This window comes from Vanessa atalanta, chromosome 24 (assembly GCF_905147765.1).
Source record: "Vanessa atalanta chromosome 24, ilVanAtal1.2, whole genome shotgun sequence".
NCBI classification, from domain to species: Eukaryota; Metazoa; Arthropoda; class Insecta; order Lepidoptera; family Nymphalidae; genus Vanessa; species Vanessa atalanta.
This window is the reverse complement of record NC_061894.1, coordinates 8,320,148-8,342,120: the sequence shown is the minus strand read 5'-3', so window position 1 is coordinate 8,342,120 and position 21,973 is coordinate 8,320,148. Positions and strand designations below refer to the sequence as shown.

The window sequence follows — 21,973 nt, the reverse complement described above, 5'->3', positions numbered from 1 at the left end:
ACCTTTTTAAACATAAATATCAGCTGCCGTGATGATGATATCCATGGATAAAATAAATTAATTTACTCATAAATTTATTCATGCAATAATTCAAAGTTTTCAATTTAATTCAATTTAAAATAGACTATATTTGTTTCACTCTATCTACTAATCAACACAATATTTTAAAATTATTCAATACCAATTAAAAATTTTCATAGTAACGTTGTCAGACTTTTCTTTCAAGTAATGTGGATTATTTTTTAAAACCAATTCACTGGTAACAAACTGAATTAAAAGCGCAACAAAAGATAGCCGAGCAGTGGGGGTATTAATAGGCATTTTAATATATTATTACTAGGTATTTATGATACGAAAATGTACATCCTTATTTTAAATTGTTAGTTCTAATTTCAGTATTTATTGTACAATTGACTTTTCTTACATGCATAGAATAGTTATCAACCAACGTTTAGTAACTTAAAGTTAAAGCATTGGTTTTTTTACAGATTTATGAACTTTATGACTGTATCAAAATAGTTAAATTATAATGAATAACTTTATTTACGTACAAACCAAAATATTTTAATTTAAAAAAACATATGCATAAATAAATGTGTGATGTCGCAATGCGGCAAAACTTATCGATAGCCGACGAGCTTTGGTTCGGCACTAGTCGAATGCCTTCGTGGATAGCTCGGGTCGGAACGAAAGTCGACTATTCTTCAAGCAACCACGAAAGTACGTGGTGCGTGCGGAGCAGAAATATTTAGTGTTAAGTAATTTATTAAGTTCACATTCTACAAAATGAGGGAAATCGTGCACATCCAAGCCGGTCAGTGCGGTAACCAGATTGGCGCTAAGGTAATTTTCGTTATTCTTTTGTTTTTTTTCTACCGAGTTTACGTCGGGGTACGCGCGGCCGGCATTTTGTGACGCCTCTGTCGCCTCGCAGTCACGGAGAAAAAGTTGCTTGACCGCATAGTATTTTAAATGTTTTGGGATCGAGATAATAATTATCACTTACTCATACTGAAAATTATATTCTAACTCATGAAAAATGGGTGTGGTCGTTTTTCGATTAATTAATTTTGCGCATGCCCCAATTCTTTTGTCTTGTAATTCCATGACTAATCCCTCAAACACATTAGAGTTATCTTTTTTTTTTTCGAGTTGCAACCATTGCGCAATATCGGGAATCTAGATACTTAAAAGTTCTCATATACTGCGAATGGACCGATTAATCCACGTGTTTCTTCGTCATTCGCCGGCCATTTCACGTACGTTCATACTTGCTACGACTTCGTAAAAAATATATGCAAATTTTAAATATAGATTCTGACGAAGCGTTATCATTCGATGTTTGTTTGATATGAAATATACAATAATATTATTATTATCATCAAGATATAAATTATCAGTGAGATTATAAAACATTCCATCCGTTACCTACCTATTTCTTTTTATTAACTCGTACAAAAAACCGTTATGAGGGGCACGCATACTTTGAATCCCACTCAAGGTTATCCGCGTCCTGCTGATAAAGGGCGACCAATCGGAAGGCGTTATTCGTAACGTTCGAATTTTAAAATACAGGCTGAGCATTAGCGCCATATGGCATGGTTTTTTATAACGTAAAAAAAACGTTATTATAGATCATTTCCTTTTTTTATAACACAGCCGCGTTTTAATAGCGGTGTTTTTATTATATTTGGTGTGCTTTTCGCCGTGAATTAAAATTGTTAGTCTAGAAATATGTTTCGTAAAAAATCGATTAGCATAATTGCCAGATAGGAAGAGCGCGCATGTCCAGGTATAGTTCGTTGACCGCGTTCGATCTTCCGCGTTGGCTAAAATAACTATCGTTAGGAAGTTATGAAAGCATCAAAATGTTTATTTCAAAATATTTTATATATAGACTAAGACCGCCAATCGATCTGATTTTTCATGACACTTGCAACATTTTAGTGTCCTGCATACTTAACTGATAAAGAAAATACACTCTACAGAGCATCCTGTACTGTTTTCGCTGTTTTTTTAATTAACAATTTAAGACGAATTTATTAATCCATATATAAATGTTTTAATATTACAAGATTATTTACAATCTATATTAATATTATTTGAATTATGTTCTATTTTCAAAAAGTTTTCCGTCGATTTATCCTGTTTTTGAAAACCTGAAGCGGTCATACGATTATACTGTCGCATATTAGTCATATAGAATATAGTAATACTTGCTATTCTTGGTATATGTACGTGTTAGTACGAAAAAGGAACGATGACCCATTTATAAGGAATGTGGCTTTTATAATCGGTGAATTCTATATACGGTATGCCTAGTCAGTAGACATATCGATTAAATTAAGATATTGAATAATTTAACAATTATATATACAATTTATATTTTAAATGCAATTCTTCAAAACTTGGTCGTGATACCACCAAATCAAATCTGAAAACGAGCAACGGTTATTAATGTGAATATCACGGATAAAAACTGAATAAACTGTCTAGTTCAAATTAGTCTTTCGTTTTTTTTTTCTCGCATTGACAATCAATGAATAAATGCAATATTTCTATAATTGAATAAATTGTTCAGTCATTATAAATTAACGATTTAAAGGAAGCGGTTGCGTAGATATGTGCACAGCTGCGTACACCAAGACTTAGTGCGCGTCCGTAGAAAATACACTATTTCGATCGAAAGCTGACCTACTTTGGTACTTCACATTACAAAGTAAAAGGGTGAGAATAAGTCTTTAGGTCATAAATCACAAGAATTGAGTTAAATTCCTTGTGTCAGTTGAGAATACATATTTTAAAAACGAGAACCACCAAAAATCAATACAAAAGAAATTTGTATTTAAAAAGAGAAAGCATTCGAAAGTATTTTCATTTCTTCTTATACATGAAATATTATTTCATAACGATTCTACAACTGACTAGTCCCTACTTGAAGGTGTTTATCGCCGAATGACAAAGCATATTGTTATCTAAACAAACTGCATAGAACGATGTCACGGGTAGAAGTTAATAATAAATAAATGAATAAAATACAACTTTATACTTCACTAACCATAAAATACTTGACCCTCTCGTGTCGATGAGATAGCTCTCCAGTTTGGCTCGCATCCAATAATCCGGTCGGAAACAGCTGATGATATCAGAATTCACTTTAACACTTTCCTAATATGTGTTAATATAATACCAAAACTTCGTTTGAAAGCTAATAAACGCATTTACATACAAGCAAAATGAATTGCAAAAAATGTCTGACTTTAAAATTTTAATTAAATAATTACTATTTTTATTTCTTCAACTCTAACATAGGACGAGTTTCTTCAATTTGTGATTAAACTATTTTATTTATAAACGCTTCAACGTGTTCACTTTTATCTACTATTATTAGAAATAAATAAAGTCATGATAAGAAAAGTAGCAAAATTACGTTAATCACAACTGAAGTGCTTGATAGCAATTTAAAATTAGTCAAGCTTAAAAACAATGGAAGCATTGCAGTATTAAAATGCCGTCACTGTTACGGCACAGATTAAAATTACCGTAATTTTAAATATTGACAAAAATCAAATGAAGAAGATCAAGTACATAAAATTAAATCGTCAAATAACGCATTTAACTCGCTCGATACGATTTTTATGTTTTTATATAAAAGTGAATAATTATTGGTCAAAGTCAATCACGTTCAGCCAAAATCGTGGGAGTTATCTTACCATTTATGTTATTATGAGTCATGACTCATGATTGAGATGGCGATAAAATGAATACAGTTAACATTTGGCCGCTAAGAAATAGTTGATTGCGGTTTTTAATGTAATTTCTATAAGGCAACACTTGAGTGATGACTTTCAAATTTATTCTTCTTTATTTAACAGAAGTTTTAATTCAGAATTCACTTCCATTGTCACGATATAATAATCCACCCACCTTTCTAAATTTTCAATTACCTCTTACCGTGGTAATGATCTTAATCTTCTTCCCATAGATGTGTTTACTGATGCTATCGCTAGAATATCTCGACGTTGAATATATTCTATGTCAAAAACGATGACTCGCTGTTATGAATGATTTATCAAAGAGAAAATTTGTTCCATACATAAATATGTAAAATATAAATGAGTATTATTTTTCTCTTTAAAATATTCCGTAACGCCTACTGATAACCTCGTGCTTATATGGGCAGACAAAAGTCTAGGTAAATAAATTTATGCACCGTACTTGGTTTACGTTCACCGCTTATAAGGCGGCGGCTTTGTGTAACGACTTTTTTTATCTATACATATTAAAACAGTTCTGTATTAGATCGATATAATTTAGAACTAGAACGTCCGCGTGAATATTGTATTGCAATTCAACCATGCAAGGAAGGTCTGTTTTACGAACCCTGTTACCTAGGCGACGCTATTGCTGATTCATTATTTGCGTAACGTATCGTCATAACAGTAGACAAAGTGTGTGATTAAAAATGAATGTCAAGTGAATGTTTTAATAAATAAATTACATCCTGTAAACTTGCAGTTAATAAAAGATGTAAATAACATTTTTTTTTTCTTTTAGTTCTGGGAGATCATCTCCGACGAGCATGGCATCGACCCCACCGGCGCCTACCATGGTGACTCGGACCTGCAGCTGGAGCGCATCAACGTTTACTACAATGAGGCCTCCGGTGGCAAGTATGTGCCCCGCGCCATCCTTGTCGACTTGGAACCCGGCACCATGGACTCTGTCCGCTCAGGACCTTTTGGACAGATCTTCCGCCCGGACAACTTCGTGTTCGGTCAATCCGGTGCCGGTAACAACTGGGCTAAGGGACATTACACCGAGGGTGCGGAACTCGTTGACTCAGTCTTAGACGTCGTACGTAAGGAAGCAGAATCTTGTGATTGTCTCCAAGGTTTCCAACTCACACACTCACTCGGCGGCGGTACTGGATCCGGTATGGGCACACTCCTTATCTCCAAAATCAGAGAAGAATATCCCGACAGAATCATGAACACATATTCAGTTGTACCCTCGCCTAAAGTGTCAGATACAGTAGTCGAACCTTACAACGCCACGCTTTCAGTCCATCAATTAGTAGAAAACACAGACGAAACCTACTGTATCGACAACGAGGCTCTCTACGACATCTGCTTCCGCACGCTGAAATTGTCCACACCCACGTACGGCGACCTCAACCACCTGGTGTCGCTCACCATGTCCGGAGTTACAACCTGTCTCAGGTTCCCCGGTCAGCTGAATGCGGATCTCCGCAAACTGGCCGTGAACATGGTGCCGTTCCCACGTCTCCACTTCTTCATGCCCGGTTTCGCCCCGCTGACGTCTCGTGGCAGCCAGCAATACCGTGCACTCACCGTGCCCGAACTCACGCAACAGATGTTCGACGCCAAGAACATGATGGCGGCTTGCGACCCACGTCACGGCCGTTACCTCACCGTCGCCGCCATCTTCCGTGGTCGCATGTCCATGAAGGAAGTCGACGAGCAGATGCTCAACATCCAAAACAAGAACTCGTCATACTTCGTCGAATGGATCCCCAACAACGTCAAGACCGCCGTGTGCGATATCCCGCCCCGTGGTCTTAAGATGGCCGCCACCTTCATCGGCAACTCCACCGCCATCCAAGAGCTGTTCAAGCGCATCTCCGAACAGTTCACCGCTATGTTCAGGCGTAAGGCTTTCTTGCATTGGTACACCGGCGAGGGCATGGACGAGATGGAGTTCACCGAGGCCGAGAGCAACATGAACGATCTGGTCTCGGAATACCAACAGTACCAGGAGGCGACCGCCGACGAGGACGCGGAGTTCGACGAGGAGCAAGAGCAAGAGATCGAGGAGAACTAAACTACTACTACTCCCTCGCATCTCCTTCACACTTACCAACCTTTCCTTGTCCTCGTCTGGACTATCGCATTTTGCTTCTGTAGTTTTATACAACTTTCTAACAGTTCTGGATGTAGTTCCCTCGTCCTTAAATAGAGGACATTCTGATGTTGCGTTATAGTATTTACATTCCCAGTGTTTTCTTGGCGGGAAGGGCGCTCTCTGGAATGTTTATTACGATAAACAGTTAAACCCCTTACGACGTGACCCCTTCACTTACACCTCTGCGGTGCTGTGAATACACTGATGACACAAAAGAAGATCTTTTGTTTGATAAGGCTGAACTTGATTTTTTTAATACCTAAGTTAATTTTTAATCTTTGTAACCAGTGTGATTGAGTTAACGTTGGCTTTTTGGCAATTAAAAGCTAATAATAATATCGTACAATTTTTCGAAGTCGATCAAAGTTTTTAATTATTATATTCCAGCTGGTGAATAAATAAACTACAATGATTTTATTGTGTTGTTTTATTTCATTATTAATTGTCTATAATTGCAATAAAAATATTAATTTTGAAATATATTTTTTATTTATAATAACATTACATAAACTATAAAACATCTTAAATAAAAATTCTAACCTGAGTTGATTCTGTAGTGTAATTTTATAGATTTTTTAACTTGAAACCACCAGTCTCATAAAAAAATTAGCATATGCCTGGGTCGTATGGATACAAGTATTTTACATGCATTTTAAGTTTCTTTTAATCTCATTACACAAAAATAATAATCGAGACAAAATTTAATTTTCATTTACTGGTTGGTAGTTTCATACAGGATTATCATAATTGAATATAAAGTATAAATTAATTGTCTCGACAGAATCGCGTTATGAATATGAATTAGTATTACTATGAAGCGGATATTATAATTCTCGCATTTCCTGAGGAAATTGAATCATGTGGCTTCAGTAGATACAGACTCGAAATTTACATAACAGTTATGAACTGGATAATTAGCTTTAACATAAAGAAATAAATTGACGATGAAAGTTTTTATTTATTAATCTTAAAAAACAAAATATTTTACTATAGTCTCAGATTACTTATGTCTAGATATTGACGCAAAACACAACTTTATTATCTAAGTGTGTGAAAACTACGTTTGACACTTGCGAGACTTGTCTATTATACTAGCGAATGTGTATTTAGTGGCCAATAGTTGTTCGCTATTTTTTTATCTACACACTCTCAGCTTTGAGTCTATCTATATATAAATAGTCTAAGACTAAAGTACCTGCTATCCAAAAATAATTACCTACTTACTACTAAATGAAGTTTGTAATATAGTTATTAGACGGTTACTAATAGCTAAATTGTATTTTACAATATAACAACTATTGCTAGTTCTTAGTCTAATTACTGGTGAAATATATTAAATAAGATGACAATGCAATAAGTACATAGTATGATTATTATTTATTAATATTTTTTTATAAAGTATAAACTTATATCATAACTATTAGTTCTGTAGGTTATATTCCATAATCTAGCGCCTAGCACTAGGTTTAAGGTTAAAATTATTGTATAATATGTTCAAAGTTATCTTTCATACCAAATTGGCATTCTTTTATGTGATCAGATACAATTTCAACTGTTTCATCGCTTATCCTGCCGGCATCTCGGAGTATTTTTACTAATTCAGACATCGTAAATATTGATTTCACGTCGACGCCATTTGCTTTGAGTACACTAGCGCCACCTTGCTCCCTCTCAAGAACTATTACGGCGTCGGTCACAGATAATCCCTCTTTGCGAAGAGTATGAACAGTTTCTAACAAGCTGCCGCCAGATGTCACTACATCTTCAACTACGAGGCAGTTTTGATTTTGCTCAAAAACTCCTTCGAGAATTTTCTTCGTTGCATAAAGTTTTGTTTCTTTCCTTTTCATAATCATGGGAGTATTTGTATTGACGGACATAACAGCAGCGAAAGGAAGTGCGGCATAGGGCACGCCGCACAGGATATCGTGGTTTATTTCCGAAGCTAAGATTTGTAAGTGTCGTGCGATTGCCATCTGGAATTTAAAAAAAAAGGTTACAAAAATTATTATTACATTTTCCTTTTAAAAAGTAGATTTTAATTACGTGTACTCAAATAGGTTTTCCCATTACATGACAGTGTTATATTTATTTTAAATAATAAATATTTAAGATTGAATTCTCTTTAGAATTGACTAAAACAAAAATTTCTCTTTTGCTAAGTATTAATTTTACTCATAAAAATGAGGTTAAGGGTCGGTAAAAAGTCAAAGCCTTATACAATGAGCATTTTTAAGTTATAAAGATGTACTTTTAGTCTGAGTATAGTATTAAAATTATTTTAATATAATTATAATTATGTAGCATTTAAGTTATTCTGTTAGCGAAAAAAAATATGTTAGTACATAGTTACCATAATCTTTGGATGAGATACAACGACTCTCAGGTCGAAGTATATCGGCGTCCTGCGTCCGACTTTTGCTTCGATGTCACCAAGACGCACTGCTCCTACATCAAACAGCTGCACCGCCAACTCTTTCAGCATGCAAACCATCTAGACAACAAAACAAAACTTTGAAATTAATAAAAAGTGTCTAATATTTTGCATACTTATACAATTTCCCGGAAACTTAAAGCAAAGTTAAATTTGCTAACCGCCAGAGAAGTAGTAAATAAGATACCTAGTGTTAGATGCGTTCGAAAGTTTTAGGACTTTAGTTAGTTTCCCTAGGTTCAAGGTCCACATACCAAATTGCATCAAATTGGATAAGTAGGTTAGCAATGAAACGTAGCAGACAGATAGACGGAGTTACATTTGCTTTTATAATGTTAGTATAAATATAAATGTACAATAAGATTTAAAACATTTAAGAAGGGGTTTGCCTTTCAAGATTATGGTTTGATAATTAGATAAGTGTATAAAATGTTATTTTTTTTAATAATGTATTATGTTTTATTAATAACTATTTAAGTAAAAGTGAAAAGCTTGTTTCGTGTTGATTTTCGTCCTATTCCTACGATACAGCTACCTTAGTGTAGAGACCAGTAACGAAACTGGCTGTTTTACTTTCTGACAATAAAGGTTTTTTTTCAATCAAGACTTAACGGTATAACTATATTAAAAATATATAAAAAAAATATCTGTAGCACACAAACCGTCACCCAATTTTTACTTCCTTGTTCTTCCCTGGGACTCAAACTATCGCGATACCAAATGTCTGTTTAAATCTGAAGGGGTTCAGCGGTTTAAGCGTAAGGTAATAGATAGAGTCACTTTCGCATATAAAATATTAGTATAGTCAGTGAATATGACACGTGTGTGACGACAAAAACAAATATTAGTTATTTGGACAAAAATTAACAATGAATTCGAATAAAAATCGATATGTCACAGAATTACTATAAAACAACATTCGTTCGGTATGTATTATAAAAACTCGCACGCCATCTTCTGTAAAATGGTAATACTAAGTTAAACTCCGTGGTCGAAAACAGAAAACACTAATTTTTCACCTATTTTGTTAAAATATCTATGTAGATTGGAGGAAAAGAGTAACTGTCACTGAGAAAATACACAAGAATCTCAGTAAGATTCTTGTGTATATTCTCAGTGACACTGATCACTTTGATAGAATCAGTGATACATTTTATGAACACGTAAGGATAAGTTTTTAACGTAACGTTTCCGACTCCGCCAAGTCAATAAATCCTTCTTGGGGCAAGTTATTTATTTTATTAGTTTTCTTTAATAAATTCCGATAATATTTATTACTTTTCTGATGCATATATTCCAATTTATTGAAAATATATGAATAAATAAGGCATATATTTAAATACGAGACTTTTATAGATGATAATAAAACGTGGCGCTAATACATACTTGTTGACTTTTGAAAGAGTAACTACTGAGTTTCTTGGGGTAGAATCTACAATTTGAACCGATGATAGCTTTGTACAAGCGCTTATATAGCCTATTCCAATGAAAGTAGGAAAAAAGATAGACAAATCTTAGATTTACATATTTCATACGACTTGCTAATAACTTAGCTATGTTGTGCACTACTAAGAGTTTATGATTAATATACCTTTATTTATAATTTTACAATTATTTCAAGACACTAAATTGATTAAAATTATTCTTTGAAGTTTTGTAACATTCTCCACCACGCCACCACTGTTGTTTGGATCCACGTGATAGATTTATCCGACACATACAGGTTTCCTAACGTCTCGTTCTTACGGTAAAGGAATATTTTCCTTTATGATTTTTCCTAGATGAAATATAAAAACAAATTAAGCAGAACATTTAGTGGAGTTTGCCCGCATTTGTGCTCAATATTTAAGTCCTCGTAATACAACGATATTTCTCAAAAAAAAAAAAAAACTACGCTAGGGCATAATGTTATTCAGACAATTACCCTAAAATAATTTCGAATATTATGAAATTTAAAAATAAATAACCCTCAAGTATCATTTCTTAAGGTTGTGTTGTAATAACAAAATATATCGCTACAGTTATCCTCAGTGCACAAAAGTCATTCTATTACATTCGCTGGCAAACCGCTGGAATCAATTTACGCTTGCGGTAAAAAAAAAATTAGTTTTCCCATAGTAACAGCGTACAATCATAGTAAAAAATATAATGTTGGTAAGCCTTTGAGCAAACTCTACCAGCTGGGTAGATGGTACACACTTATCAATAGTCTACCGCCAAACACTGCTTATTGTTGTTGAGAGGGTGAGTTTGCCAGTGTAAGTAAAGGCACAAGGGACTTAACAAGTCCTTATATAACAATCTTATTTCCCAAGTTCTAACTTACTAAAGCCCATTTAAATTGAAAAAGGGTTGAATTTAAACTCAAACTCAAACTCAAATTCCTTTATTCAATATAGAATCATTACACTTTCTTATTGATGGTCAAATTAAACACTACCACCGGTTCGGAAAAGGAACACCCTGACCTGAGAAGAACCGGCGAAAGAAACTCAGCGGGTCTCTTTTTTTTCGTCAAACTAATTATTTACATAATTGTATATTAATAGAAACAGCCAGGAGGCGATCGTTTCATTCCCAAGGTGTGCTATCAAACATAATCTCACTAATTGTATAGTAACCTTTAGCACACAAGCGTTCCTTAACATTTTTTTTTAAATTTGGCAACAGAAGCATTTTGAACGCTTTCTGGGATCCTGTTGTAGAAGCGTATACATTGCCCCACAAAAGAGTTACTGACTCTATGCAGTCGAGTAACAGGAGAAAACAAACCTTAAGTTTACTTATTTCATGCGATTTTCTAATACATCAGCTCTATTGTGCACTACTAAGAGTTTATGATTAATATATCTTTATTTATAATACAACACAATTTTACTTAAGTACTTATATCCACTTTAATTTTTCTACCAAAGTTCCGTTGACAGCTTCGTCTTCGACCATTAAGTCGACCATTTTCCTGTCTGGCAACATATCTTATTGAAAAAATATAAACAATAATAATGTCGCATTATAATAATAAAACAGGACGTAATCTTGTAATCAATTACTTACATAGAAACATCTTGTAATAGTTGTGCTTATGATAAGATTAATTCTAATCAGGATCAGGTCAATGTCGAAGAGGTCACGTGACAAACCGGTTATAATTAGATTAGGATCACAGTATTGACCAAGCTCTGTTCTGCAAATCTAGGAAGATTTTTCTAATAGTAGCAAGGAATTGCTGACGTTCTTATTGACCCCTCCAATTGAGCTTAACACAAGTTAGGAGTGGGGATGACCATAGCCTAAGAGGTCAGGATCGATCCTGCTACGTTTTATATCGCTAGGCGGCCCTTAAACCATTGCTTTGACACTTCTGAATTTGAATGCTCCTGATTTGAAGTATACCTTTGGAAATACCCATATCAATATATGATTTAGTATCACTATTATTCTCTAGACTTATTGATCTCTTAATCTCTACATAGTATTAAATAAAGTCGTTTCCTGCTGTAAATGTTTGTACGCTTATATCTTTTAAACTACGCAGTGGGATTTAATGAGGTTTCCACCAATAAGCAGAGTAATTACAGAGGAAGATTTGTATGTATAATACATGCATATTGTGGAAGAGAAAAGCCGAGAATACCAATTAACAACAACTAGTCGGAAAAATGTAATGATTTTTCTTTTCATGTTTGATCTTCAATTAAAATTTGTAAAGAATATTTCAATCAAAGAAGGGTTTCAGGTAAACAAACCTTAGATTTACGTAAGCCACCCCATTTGCTAATAGCTCAGCAATATAGCTGAGCTATTAGCAAATGGGGTGGCTGTATGGCGGCAAATGGTGTACACTACGAACAGTTCTTGATTAGTACGACTTTATTTCTACTCCCAAAGTTCCGATAACTGATTCGTAGATGTTCAAAACGCATTTTTTTTTTAATTCATAATTAATATAATAGATTATTCGAGCTCTCATCCAATTATATCGCATCAATGCGATTACAAATGTTGTTTGTTTTGTTTGTGGTTGGAATAGACTATAGATAGATTCTTACAGTACCCGTGTGAATCCGGGACACGTAGCTAGAATACATGTAATAAATACGATAGAGGTATCCGACAAACTCATACATATATTGTAATGATCCCATAGACAAATTACTGTTTTTTAACTTTGTTGTGGGAAATATTTGCTGCCGGATTTATGCAAATAATATTAATCCAATTTTTATGGAATTTACCATCGCGAAAGCTTGTAGTTTTAATGTAAACAGCTACTTAGTATGTTAATATTATGTATATATATTCTATGAGATGTAATTTATTTATAGATATAACAGATTTATCGTATTTGGGATGTTTGTAGATCTAAGAAAGCCGTTAATAAATTCATTTAAGCTTGTCACAAAAATTTTAAAAAATATTGTATTTTAAGAAGATGAGTCGAGATGGCCCAGTGGTTAGAACGCGTGCATCTTAACCGATGATTTCGGGTTCAAACCCAGGCAGGCACCACTGAAATTTCATGTGCTTAACTTGTGTTTATAATTCATCTCGTGCTCGGCGGTGAAGGAAAACATCGTGAGGAAACCTGCATGTGTCTAATTTCAACGAAATTCAGCCACATGTGTATTCCGCCAACCCGCATTGGAACAGCGTGGTGGAATATGCTCCAAACCTTCTCCTCAAAGGGAGAGGAGGCCTTTATCCCAGCAGTGGGACATTTACGGGCTGCTTATGCTTATGCTTATGCTAAAAAGAATAAGCTATTCAAAATTTCACTGGAAAGTAACTCTTTAGAGTTAAGAGATTTAATAATATTAAGATTCAAAGGATCTACCGTATGGCTATTTGGGATTCAAGGGGGCCCCAGCTAAGTCAATTCAAAGTCAAAAATAGACGATAATGCGAAACAGTCTATCATTTTATTAAACTAAGCAGATCGTATGGTTTGCAGCCCTGCGAGTCCTGCAATTAACCAAACCCATTCAATTAATTTAATTCAAGTCTACGTTCAGGTGTGTCTTTAGTGGGGCTAAGTAGTATTAGCCGAGGATCCCCTAAACTCCACGGTCCGGCCCTGTTTAGATCAAGTTTTCTGTCAGTAAAAACGCCTCATTTTCCTTTTTTATCGTTTTAAACGTTGCCATCTGTCATAACAATATCACCAACGTTGAATACACGTTAAAACTTTTATTGGAAATTTTCTCTCAAATTCAGGACTGTACAAATCGATAAAAATCATTATTCTATTTATAGTAAAAAATATTGTTTAATGAGAAAGGCAAAGGCTCTAACCAAAGACAGAGTCATGTATTTATTAGTCGCACGTCAGTCGTGGTTTGAAATTAGAACACTTAATCCAAAGTCAAAAGTCTTCATTCAATATAAATATGCTGATCGTCGAACACTTAGAGATCAATTATTTTTGTTTAAATTAATAAGGAAATTCATAGATTCACCCTACCTTCTAAATTGCTTAAGATTCAGGTGTCCTAATATACGAACACGAAATAAGGCTTTGTTTAGTTTGCCCTTATTAAAGTCAAATTATGCACGAAATTCTTTTATATATAGAGTCTGTAAAGAATATAACACTAAATTTTCCAGTATTGATATATTTACAGAATCAGTTGCTAACTTCAGGAAATTTGTGCTAGAACCATAAAGCCTTGATCTTTTATTTGTTTTTTTTCAAATTTGCCCTTTTTTCATAGGTTTGTTTTTTCTTATTATTATTATATTAGATATTATAATTAATTTTGTTCTGCTCTTATTATGTTTTTAGTTATAAGTGGAAACTTTACTGGTATATGTGCTAATTTTTATGCTTTAGCTTTAAGAATGACTTGTACTGTTTGTTTCCCTAATAAAGTAAAAATAAAAAATACTTTACACTTGCTTATTCAAAGTCAAAAATCTACTACCGGTTCGAAACCAAACTCGGACATGAGAATTACTAAAGAAAAAAAGTTTGTTTTTCATAAATTTAATCTAATCTAAATTAGGACTAGTATTTGTGTCAGTCGGCGTAATTATTGTTTTCATACACTAACAAAAAACACATTTTCGTTCAGCAGGCGATCATCTCATTCCCAAGGCAAGTGCGATCAACTAAGAAGTCATTAGTTTTGTGATATCCTTTAACGCAAAACGCTTTTCAATTTTACTATTGAATATTTTTAAACGTTTTCCATATTGTAAAAACGTATACATTGTCCCGTAAAAGAGTTACTAACCATGCTTAAGATATTTCTTTACATCAAAAGAGGGAAAATAAGAGGTTTTTCTCCTGTCTATGTCTGTCTATGTCGCGTGCATCTTAACAATGATTTCGGGTTCAAACCCAGGAAAGCACCACTGAGTTTCAGGTGCTTAATTTGTGTTTATAATTCATCTCGTGCGCGGCGGTGAAGGAAAACTGCATGTGTTTAATTTCAACGAAATTCTGCCACATTTGTATTCCACCAGCCCGCATTGGATCAGCGTGGTGGAATATGCTCAAACCTTCTCCTCAGAGGGAGAGGAGGCCTTAGCCCAGCAGTGGGAAATTTATGCTGCTAATATATGTAATGTAATGTCTCCTTAGGATTCACAATGTAATGAGGTGTTAGAATATTTTATTTATCTATGCATTGGCTGTCCCGCGTGTATGACGTCACGCGGTGTCGTCTAGACTATAAAGCGGTGAATACATTAATCCTATGTATCTCTTCTACTTATGTTGTCCTGGTATTTATTTGACGTCTTTTCACGTGTAGAAATTAATCTTCCGCCACACAGTAATACCGGCAAGAAACTCAGTAATTCTTTTCCACCATTTTAATTATAGAGTATGTCAGTAAAGTACACATATTTTTTTATATATCCTGCCTAGAAATCAATATATACTTACTATATCGACGCTTTTTTATCCTTATTAAAATTCTTTTACTTGGTGGTAGGGCTTTGTGCAAGCCTGTCTGGGTAGGTACCACCCACTTATCATATATTCTACCGCCAAACAGCAGTACTCAGTATTGTTGTGTCTCGGTTTGAAGGGTCAGTGAGCCAGTGTAACTACTGGCACAAGGGACGTAACATCTTAGTTCCCAAGTTTCGTGGCGTATTGGTGATGTAAGGAATGGTTAATATTTCTTACAGATGGCGTTGTATCTATGGGCGGTGGTGACCACTTACCATCAGGTGGCCCATTTGCTCGTCCGCCCACTGATATCATAAAAAAAACTATATTGAGTAATATGGATTAATTTTTATCAATGTTTTTTTGACAAGAACTTTAAATTTTTTAATAGGACAAGGGAAAAATAACTCTGGAATCTTACTATAGAAACGAATACCGTGTCCCAGGAAGGACGTATTAACTCTGCGAAGTCTCGTCTCGTCGTGTCTATACAATGATTGTCATCGTTTCTGTCAAAAATATCTATATTATTATATTGTATTACGTAATATTGTTGTATTGTGTAAAACTATACATATAATAAAATTGGAGTGTCTGTGAGGCCGGGCATCGGCTTAGAATGGCTTAATACCATAATGTGACCGAAATCACGGGGAACTGCTACTAATCGCAAATGTTAATCCTTAATTATACATAATTACCGTACGGGTCTTTAAAATACCTACTTCAAATCATTTGAATGTAAACTTTCCGTCGGTTCGGAGTATTCTATCAGGAAAAACGGCAAGAACCTCTGTAGCTATCTCAAATGAAATCGTCCATTATATAATTTATTTAATTATTATGATTCCATTTTCAAATTAAATTTAAATAATTTAAATTATTTTGTAGGTTATCTGTGGTCACGCACACACCAAATGCTATTCATAACTAGATAAACCTGATATATAACCGGATTGTATAAATTATGTTGTCGTCGAGATTTAGTCGCATTGTTTTAGACTAATCCGTGAGAATATCGAAAAATTAATCAAATACCGAATTAATAATACAGATATAAATATTGAAGTATCTCTTTTATTTTTTGTAATGGAGAGCTGTCTTGGGGCACCAATAATAATTATATCTTAAATAATAAATACCTGTTGAAATAAATTAATAATGTTTGAGAATAATTACTCACTGTGAGCCGCGTAAAATTACTTCGTTCCAATTACATTTAATAATTATTTATGATTATATAAAAATAAAAAATCCAGTAAAATTATCCAGAGAAGGCCTTAGCCAAACACTCCTTGACTAACATCACAGATGGTCGAAGATCCTCCGACTTTTTGAGCATAAGTTTTGGAGCTTATTTCACGACACTCCACCTTCCGGTTTTACCACACTTGCGGCCGACTTACGTCCGATACATTGAATTTCTTCACAACGTATCATTTTATATTACTTTACCATCGAGTACGAGATGAATTATGATTTGCATTTAAAAATTCAGTGAAGCCTTATCGTCATCCGCAATCTTTGGTTATCGAGCCACTTCGGCTTATCAGAGCATTAGGTACGATCGATCTCGGTATGCACAAGCTTATGCAAATCTGACATTTGTTACTATTTTGGCGCCCAAACTAGACGAGTTCTTATAAAAAAATGCATAAATGTTTAGCGGAATGTGACTTTTATAGTAATATCCGACATTATTAAAATTTTATACTAATCTAATTTCATTGACGTGTTTTCGTTTTCGTCGCCGAATATTGAAATCTTATATCTGTGATGTTTTGTAAGAAAGAAGATTTTCTCACGCCTTTATTCACATAGGAATATATTAAAAAAATTAAAGCAAATGCCCCTAATTACAATACAATCTACCTTGTGTAGTTTGGATAGTAAATATTTTACCAAGAGTTTATTGTAACGCGTTGTTCTGGGATTGGTGTAAAAGAGAACTGTCATTCAATAGAGAGCAAATTACAACTCTACAATACTTATTATTATTAGCTATCTAAGAACGACTGAAGAGTATTTTTTTTATGATATCGATAGGCGGATGAACGCGTGGGCCACCACAATGATGCTAAGAAATATTAACCATTTCTAAAAAACACAACATTACTGAGTACTACCTAGTACTGCTGTTTCGCGGTAGAATATCTGATGAGTGGGCGGTACATACCCAGACGGGCTTGCACAAAGCCCTGCCACCCAGTATAGAGTAAATGTCGGTTTAATCTCTTTAATGAAAAATGAGCCGTCATCCGTCGTCGATGGACTGAAAATCCAACACGACTTTGAGAGATCAACGGCTTTAAGCACTTTTCGAGGCAAGCGAGTGGAACACACGTAAGTATAAGGTATTAGGTTGTTTTAAATCCCGTAAAATCTTGGGTGTAATTCCCGACCCGGGATTTAGACTTAAGCCCTCGGTATCTATAGCCTTATAAGCTAAGCAATATATTTTTCATAAATATAGTTATTTGTATTCACAATGAAAACTACCAATATGATTACAAGCTTATAAATAAAAGATTTTTATAATGTGTACTATGTGCGTTTTTGTGGGTTTGATTATTATCCTTTTACACTTTTGGCAAATATGAAAGTGTTATTTTTATAAATGAAACTACTTTTGCTTATATACATATATAACACATACAAATACACCGCCGGAAACTTAGCATAGATTATAATATACTAGAACCTTTTCCGAAACACCTTGTATCTTCTGATATAAATCTTTTATCAGTTGTATAGTTTACTTCCTTTTACAGAAACATTCCTTTTTTTTATTAGTATATTGGTAAGATTTCGAAAGTCAAACAACTTAAAAAACCTTTTAGTAATAAGGAAAAATGAAAGTAAAGCCGGTTCTTCTACAAAACTTATTTAAATTTTTATCCGACCGAATGACTGGTGGTCCTTTTTCGATAATCAACAAAAACTAATAAAAATTTAAAATGTTAAAGGCATAGATTTCATCGTAGATCGTAACTATTCAATAAATTGAATACAATCAAAATTCAAGGGTTTTTTTTTTAAATATTTAATGTAAGGTCCAAAGTCGATGTCCTTGCTGCCATCGTTTCAAAAGCGTGAGTTAACCTATTATCAGTTAAATAAATAATTATAGCCTTACGATATGAAACATGTAAAATTATTATTATTTTACTATACGTTATTTAAGTTTATCAAATATTACTTATTCCTAAAATAAAGGATGGACAACATACGCGTTTTGTGATCGATAATAATTCAACGTTTTCGTTTTAGAGAAAATTCAGATTTGTCAAAAATTCACGATTTACTGACGTTTTACAATAATGTTAATCAAGAAAAAGAGTGGTCCACACACTCTTCAAATCTGTAAATAGTAATAGTCTAGTATATAGTATAGAATTCCAAAAAAAACATTTATAAAATTGACATATTTTAACGATTTTTATTTGTATATAGTTATATTATGAAACTTACAATTTTTAAACTTGATATTAAATTGTTGTTGATTATCGTTGGTCAAAGCTGAAGCATTCCAGTGTTACCTCGCGACATTATTCCAGTTCACAAACAAATATTTTTACATTATCGATTGACGAAAAAATATGTTAATATTTGACCTCATTCAATTCGTTATTGATCACTGGATCAATATTTTACCGCAAACCTGACGCAATAACGGGCTAAGATGTGGAAATTTGAGAGAAGTGCTTTCTATAGCTAAAACTGTCTTAAATATGTCGTCGTAAATCGTACTTAAGTTAAAACTAACACTTTTAACGGTAAATAAATCAATTCAAGTTTTAATTAGATAAATCTTTACCACAACATTTTAGTATAATTCGTAAAATTCATTGCGTAACTAATGTACAACTAGCTCAGTCGATCCTAAGGAAACTCCACAACACTAATGTTTTACTATAATAAAACTATTAGGTGCCGCTGGTAACCATACTTTTTAAAAATCCTAAATGCTATAATATAATATATAATTAGCGAATCTTGCCATCGCGATTTAGAATTATCTACAATTTGACATAACGCCATCTAGTATTTATAAGATGAAATATATATGTACATTAATTACGTATACAACTAATTTATTCGTTATTATAGTTTATTCAAACATCGATATATCGATATTGGAAATGACAGTTTAAAAAAAAACACTTAGAATATTCCTATTTAATCATTACTGATTAGTAATTAATTGAACTCAATAGGGCTTCTCCGCAAGAACAAATCGAAGCTTACCACAGAACACGACCAATGTTAAATGTCAGAAAGTGATATGACATTGACTATAATAATACCGTTTAAATATTACACGCATTAAAATATCGTGTCACCATGCGTCGACTTTAAACATTTCACAAACATAAAAAATCTATAAGTATGATATACTCGCACTTTTAATTATTACATTTATAATATAATGTTTTCGGTAATTGTTTAATATTGAAAACTTTTTGTTTCTCGAAATAAATATTATCATAACAAGCGAAGGAGCTTCGTCCAACAGCCTATATTATCTGTCTTGTTATACTAAAATTGCAAAGTAATTATTCTTCAAATACGAGTGCATGTAAATTATTACATTAATTAATTACAAACAATCCGCTTGATATCGATATTTTTATTACTATGATATTATTTATTGTTATTTAATGCGGCTATTTATGGATATTAATATCTCTAATTACAATATCTGAAAACATTTCAAAGGTTTACGTAAGAAATTAATTTTGTTTTCTAGATCCTTCTACCTTGTACGTATATATGAGTAAAAGGAATTTATTTAAAATTTAATTTTGAATTACAAGCCGTCTATTGACTCCTGAGTCCTGGTGGCAGTGTTAACTACTGGCTGTAAGGAATATAAAGGACCTACTCTCTACACTATGGGGTGAATGTTAACCGTGATTAAAAATTCCGTTCACTTGCACCTGTAATAAAACTGATTCAAAATTTAATATCATTCACAGCAATACGTTTTTTTTTTGTATGGGACGTTTTGTTTGTTTTTTTTTTTAAATTTAGATTCGGGAAAAAACTGTCAAATCTCATCAAGTTTCCACTAATAACAGTAATAAGACAAGTTATTGAACGTCAGAATTTAAACAATTACTAAAAAAAAACTATTAATAACAATCATAATTTAAAAACATATTTTAATAGACTAGAGTTATGAGTCAAGGGCACCATTTAAAAATTAAACAAAGCCATATACTGCTAATAAATGAGTACGTAAATTGTCATTCTAGATCCTTCGACGTGTATGAGCAATTCTGTTTGCAAAATACTTATGATATTTAATATGTATCAGGACTATTGTTAGTTGCGCGTAAGTTATTTACTTTCTAAATGTACTTTTTAAGTTCGATAATGATAAACAATAAATATGTTTTTAATTATAAGATTAATGTGACACTATTAACTACTGTTTTTACATGAAATAATACGCACGTATCATAATAAAATTATTATTCTTATTAAATTTATGTTGTTTATTAAAAGTTTATTTCGTAATGGATTTCGATTTCGCAATTGTCACGTCATTTAATTTATAACGTGCAATAAGGCATATAGAATTAACATTTATTATAATGAACAATTATTATTTAGACGTTGGCTAACATTACTCAATAAAAATATTAAAATCATCTCACTTACAAATATATATATAGAAATAAAAAGAAACTTACCTCGTATGCAATACAAAAATCCAAGAAACAAATCCGTGTAATTAAACATTCACTTAAACTACATCGGTTCTATATTTGTGATTCCCAAACTTCACTGTTTCCAGTTGCACAATGGATAGGACCTTGAATCAATGAGGTGTCCGGACTCGGGGAGATCGTATAATGTAATGTAAACATGTCTGCGATATATTTTAATCGTCTACCTATATGTAGGTTGACCATCAATGTGGACAATCGAGGATATATATATTTTTTTATTCTTTGCAAAATAAATGACGAATGTGACGAGATCCTGCTTAAAGGTTTCGTGTGTGGACTATTACTCAGGATGGTCACCTCATTAGGCACTATATTCCCTTTCACAAAATCCAATGGGGTTGCATATTTGAAGTAATTGCCGCAGGACGAAGACTGTTAACATTGTCAACTTCTAAACTCCCTTAATCTCTTTCATAGGTATATATGTAGTACATATAGAAAAAAAAAACAATTTAAGTACCTGAGATTGCAAAACGTGAAGTTAAAATACACACTTTCCCAAATCCTACCTGTATACCTATTTGGGACACGTCACATACCTATATTGTACTTGTTATTTTTCTTTATTATTTTTTATTTTTTTGTATCGTTACTTTTTTTTTTATTGTTCATTTTATATCTTTTTTTTTGTGTAAATGATAAGTTATTAGTACTTAAGTTATTTTTTTTTTAATATTATTATTTTTTACTTTTTATTTTGTACCTAATTGTCATTTTGTCCCAAATAAAAGTGTTCTTTCTTCTTTCTTTCTTTCTTATCAAGGTCAAATTCGTTTCATGCTCTCTGCGTCCTACGTTACACTGCCGAAATAATCTACACGCTGTTGACAATCAAAATCATAATATACTTTATTCAAGTGAACTATTACAAACGCGATTGAAATGCCATTTTACAGAACTGTATTAAAAGTAAAGCTACCACCGGTTTGGAATGTAGATTCAACAGAGAAGAACTAGCAAAATCTCAGTAGTTACTAA

The 21,973-nt window shown here is 33.1% G+C and overlaps 2 protein-coding genes across 2 annotated transcripts; one reads left to right on the top strand and one right to left on the bottom strand.

Annotated features, from left to right (window-relative positions):
* Positions 1-686: 686 nt before the first annotated feature.
* On the top strand, positions 687-5,997 carry LOC125073344 (tubulin beta-1 chain). Its single transcript, XM_047684134.1, has 2 exons — positions 687-843; positions 4,558-5,997. Exons 1-2 carry the CDS (start codon positions 787-789, stop codon positions 5,842-5,844), a joined length of 1,344 nt encoding a protein of 447 aa, XP_047540090.1. The 5' UTR covers positions 687-786; the 3' UTR covers positions 5,845-5,997.
* A 1,406-nt stretch (positions 5,998-7,403) lies between these two features.
* On the bottom strand, positions 7,404-21,104 carry LOC125073550 (uridine 5'-monophosphate synthase-like). The gene is made up of 3 exons (XM_047684411.1): positions 20,957-21,104; positions 8,279-8,419; positions 7,404-7,901 (listed from the first exon to the last, which is right to left on the bottom strand). The coding sequence occupies exons 2-3, from the start codon at positions 8,417-8,419 to the stop codon at positions 7,404-7,406; spliced, it is 639 nt and encodes a 212-aa protein (XP_047540367.1). The 5' UTR covers positions 20,957-21,104.
* Positions 21,105-21,973: the final 869 nt, after the last annotated feature.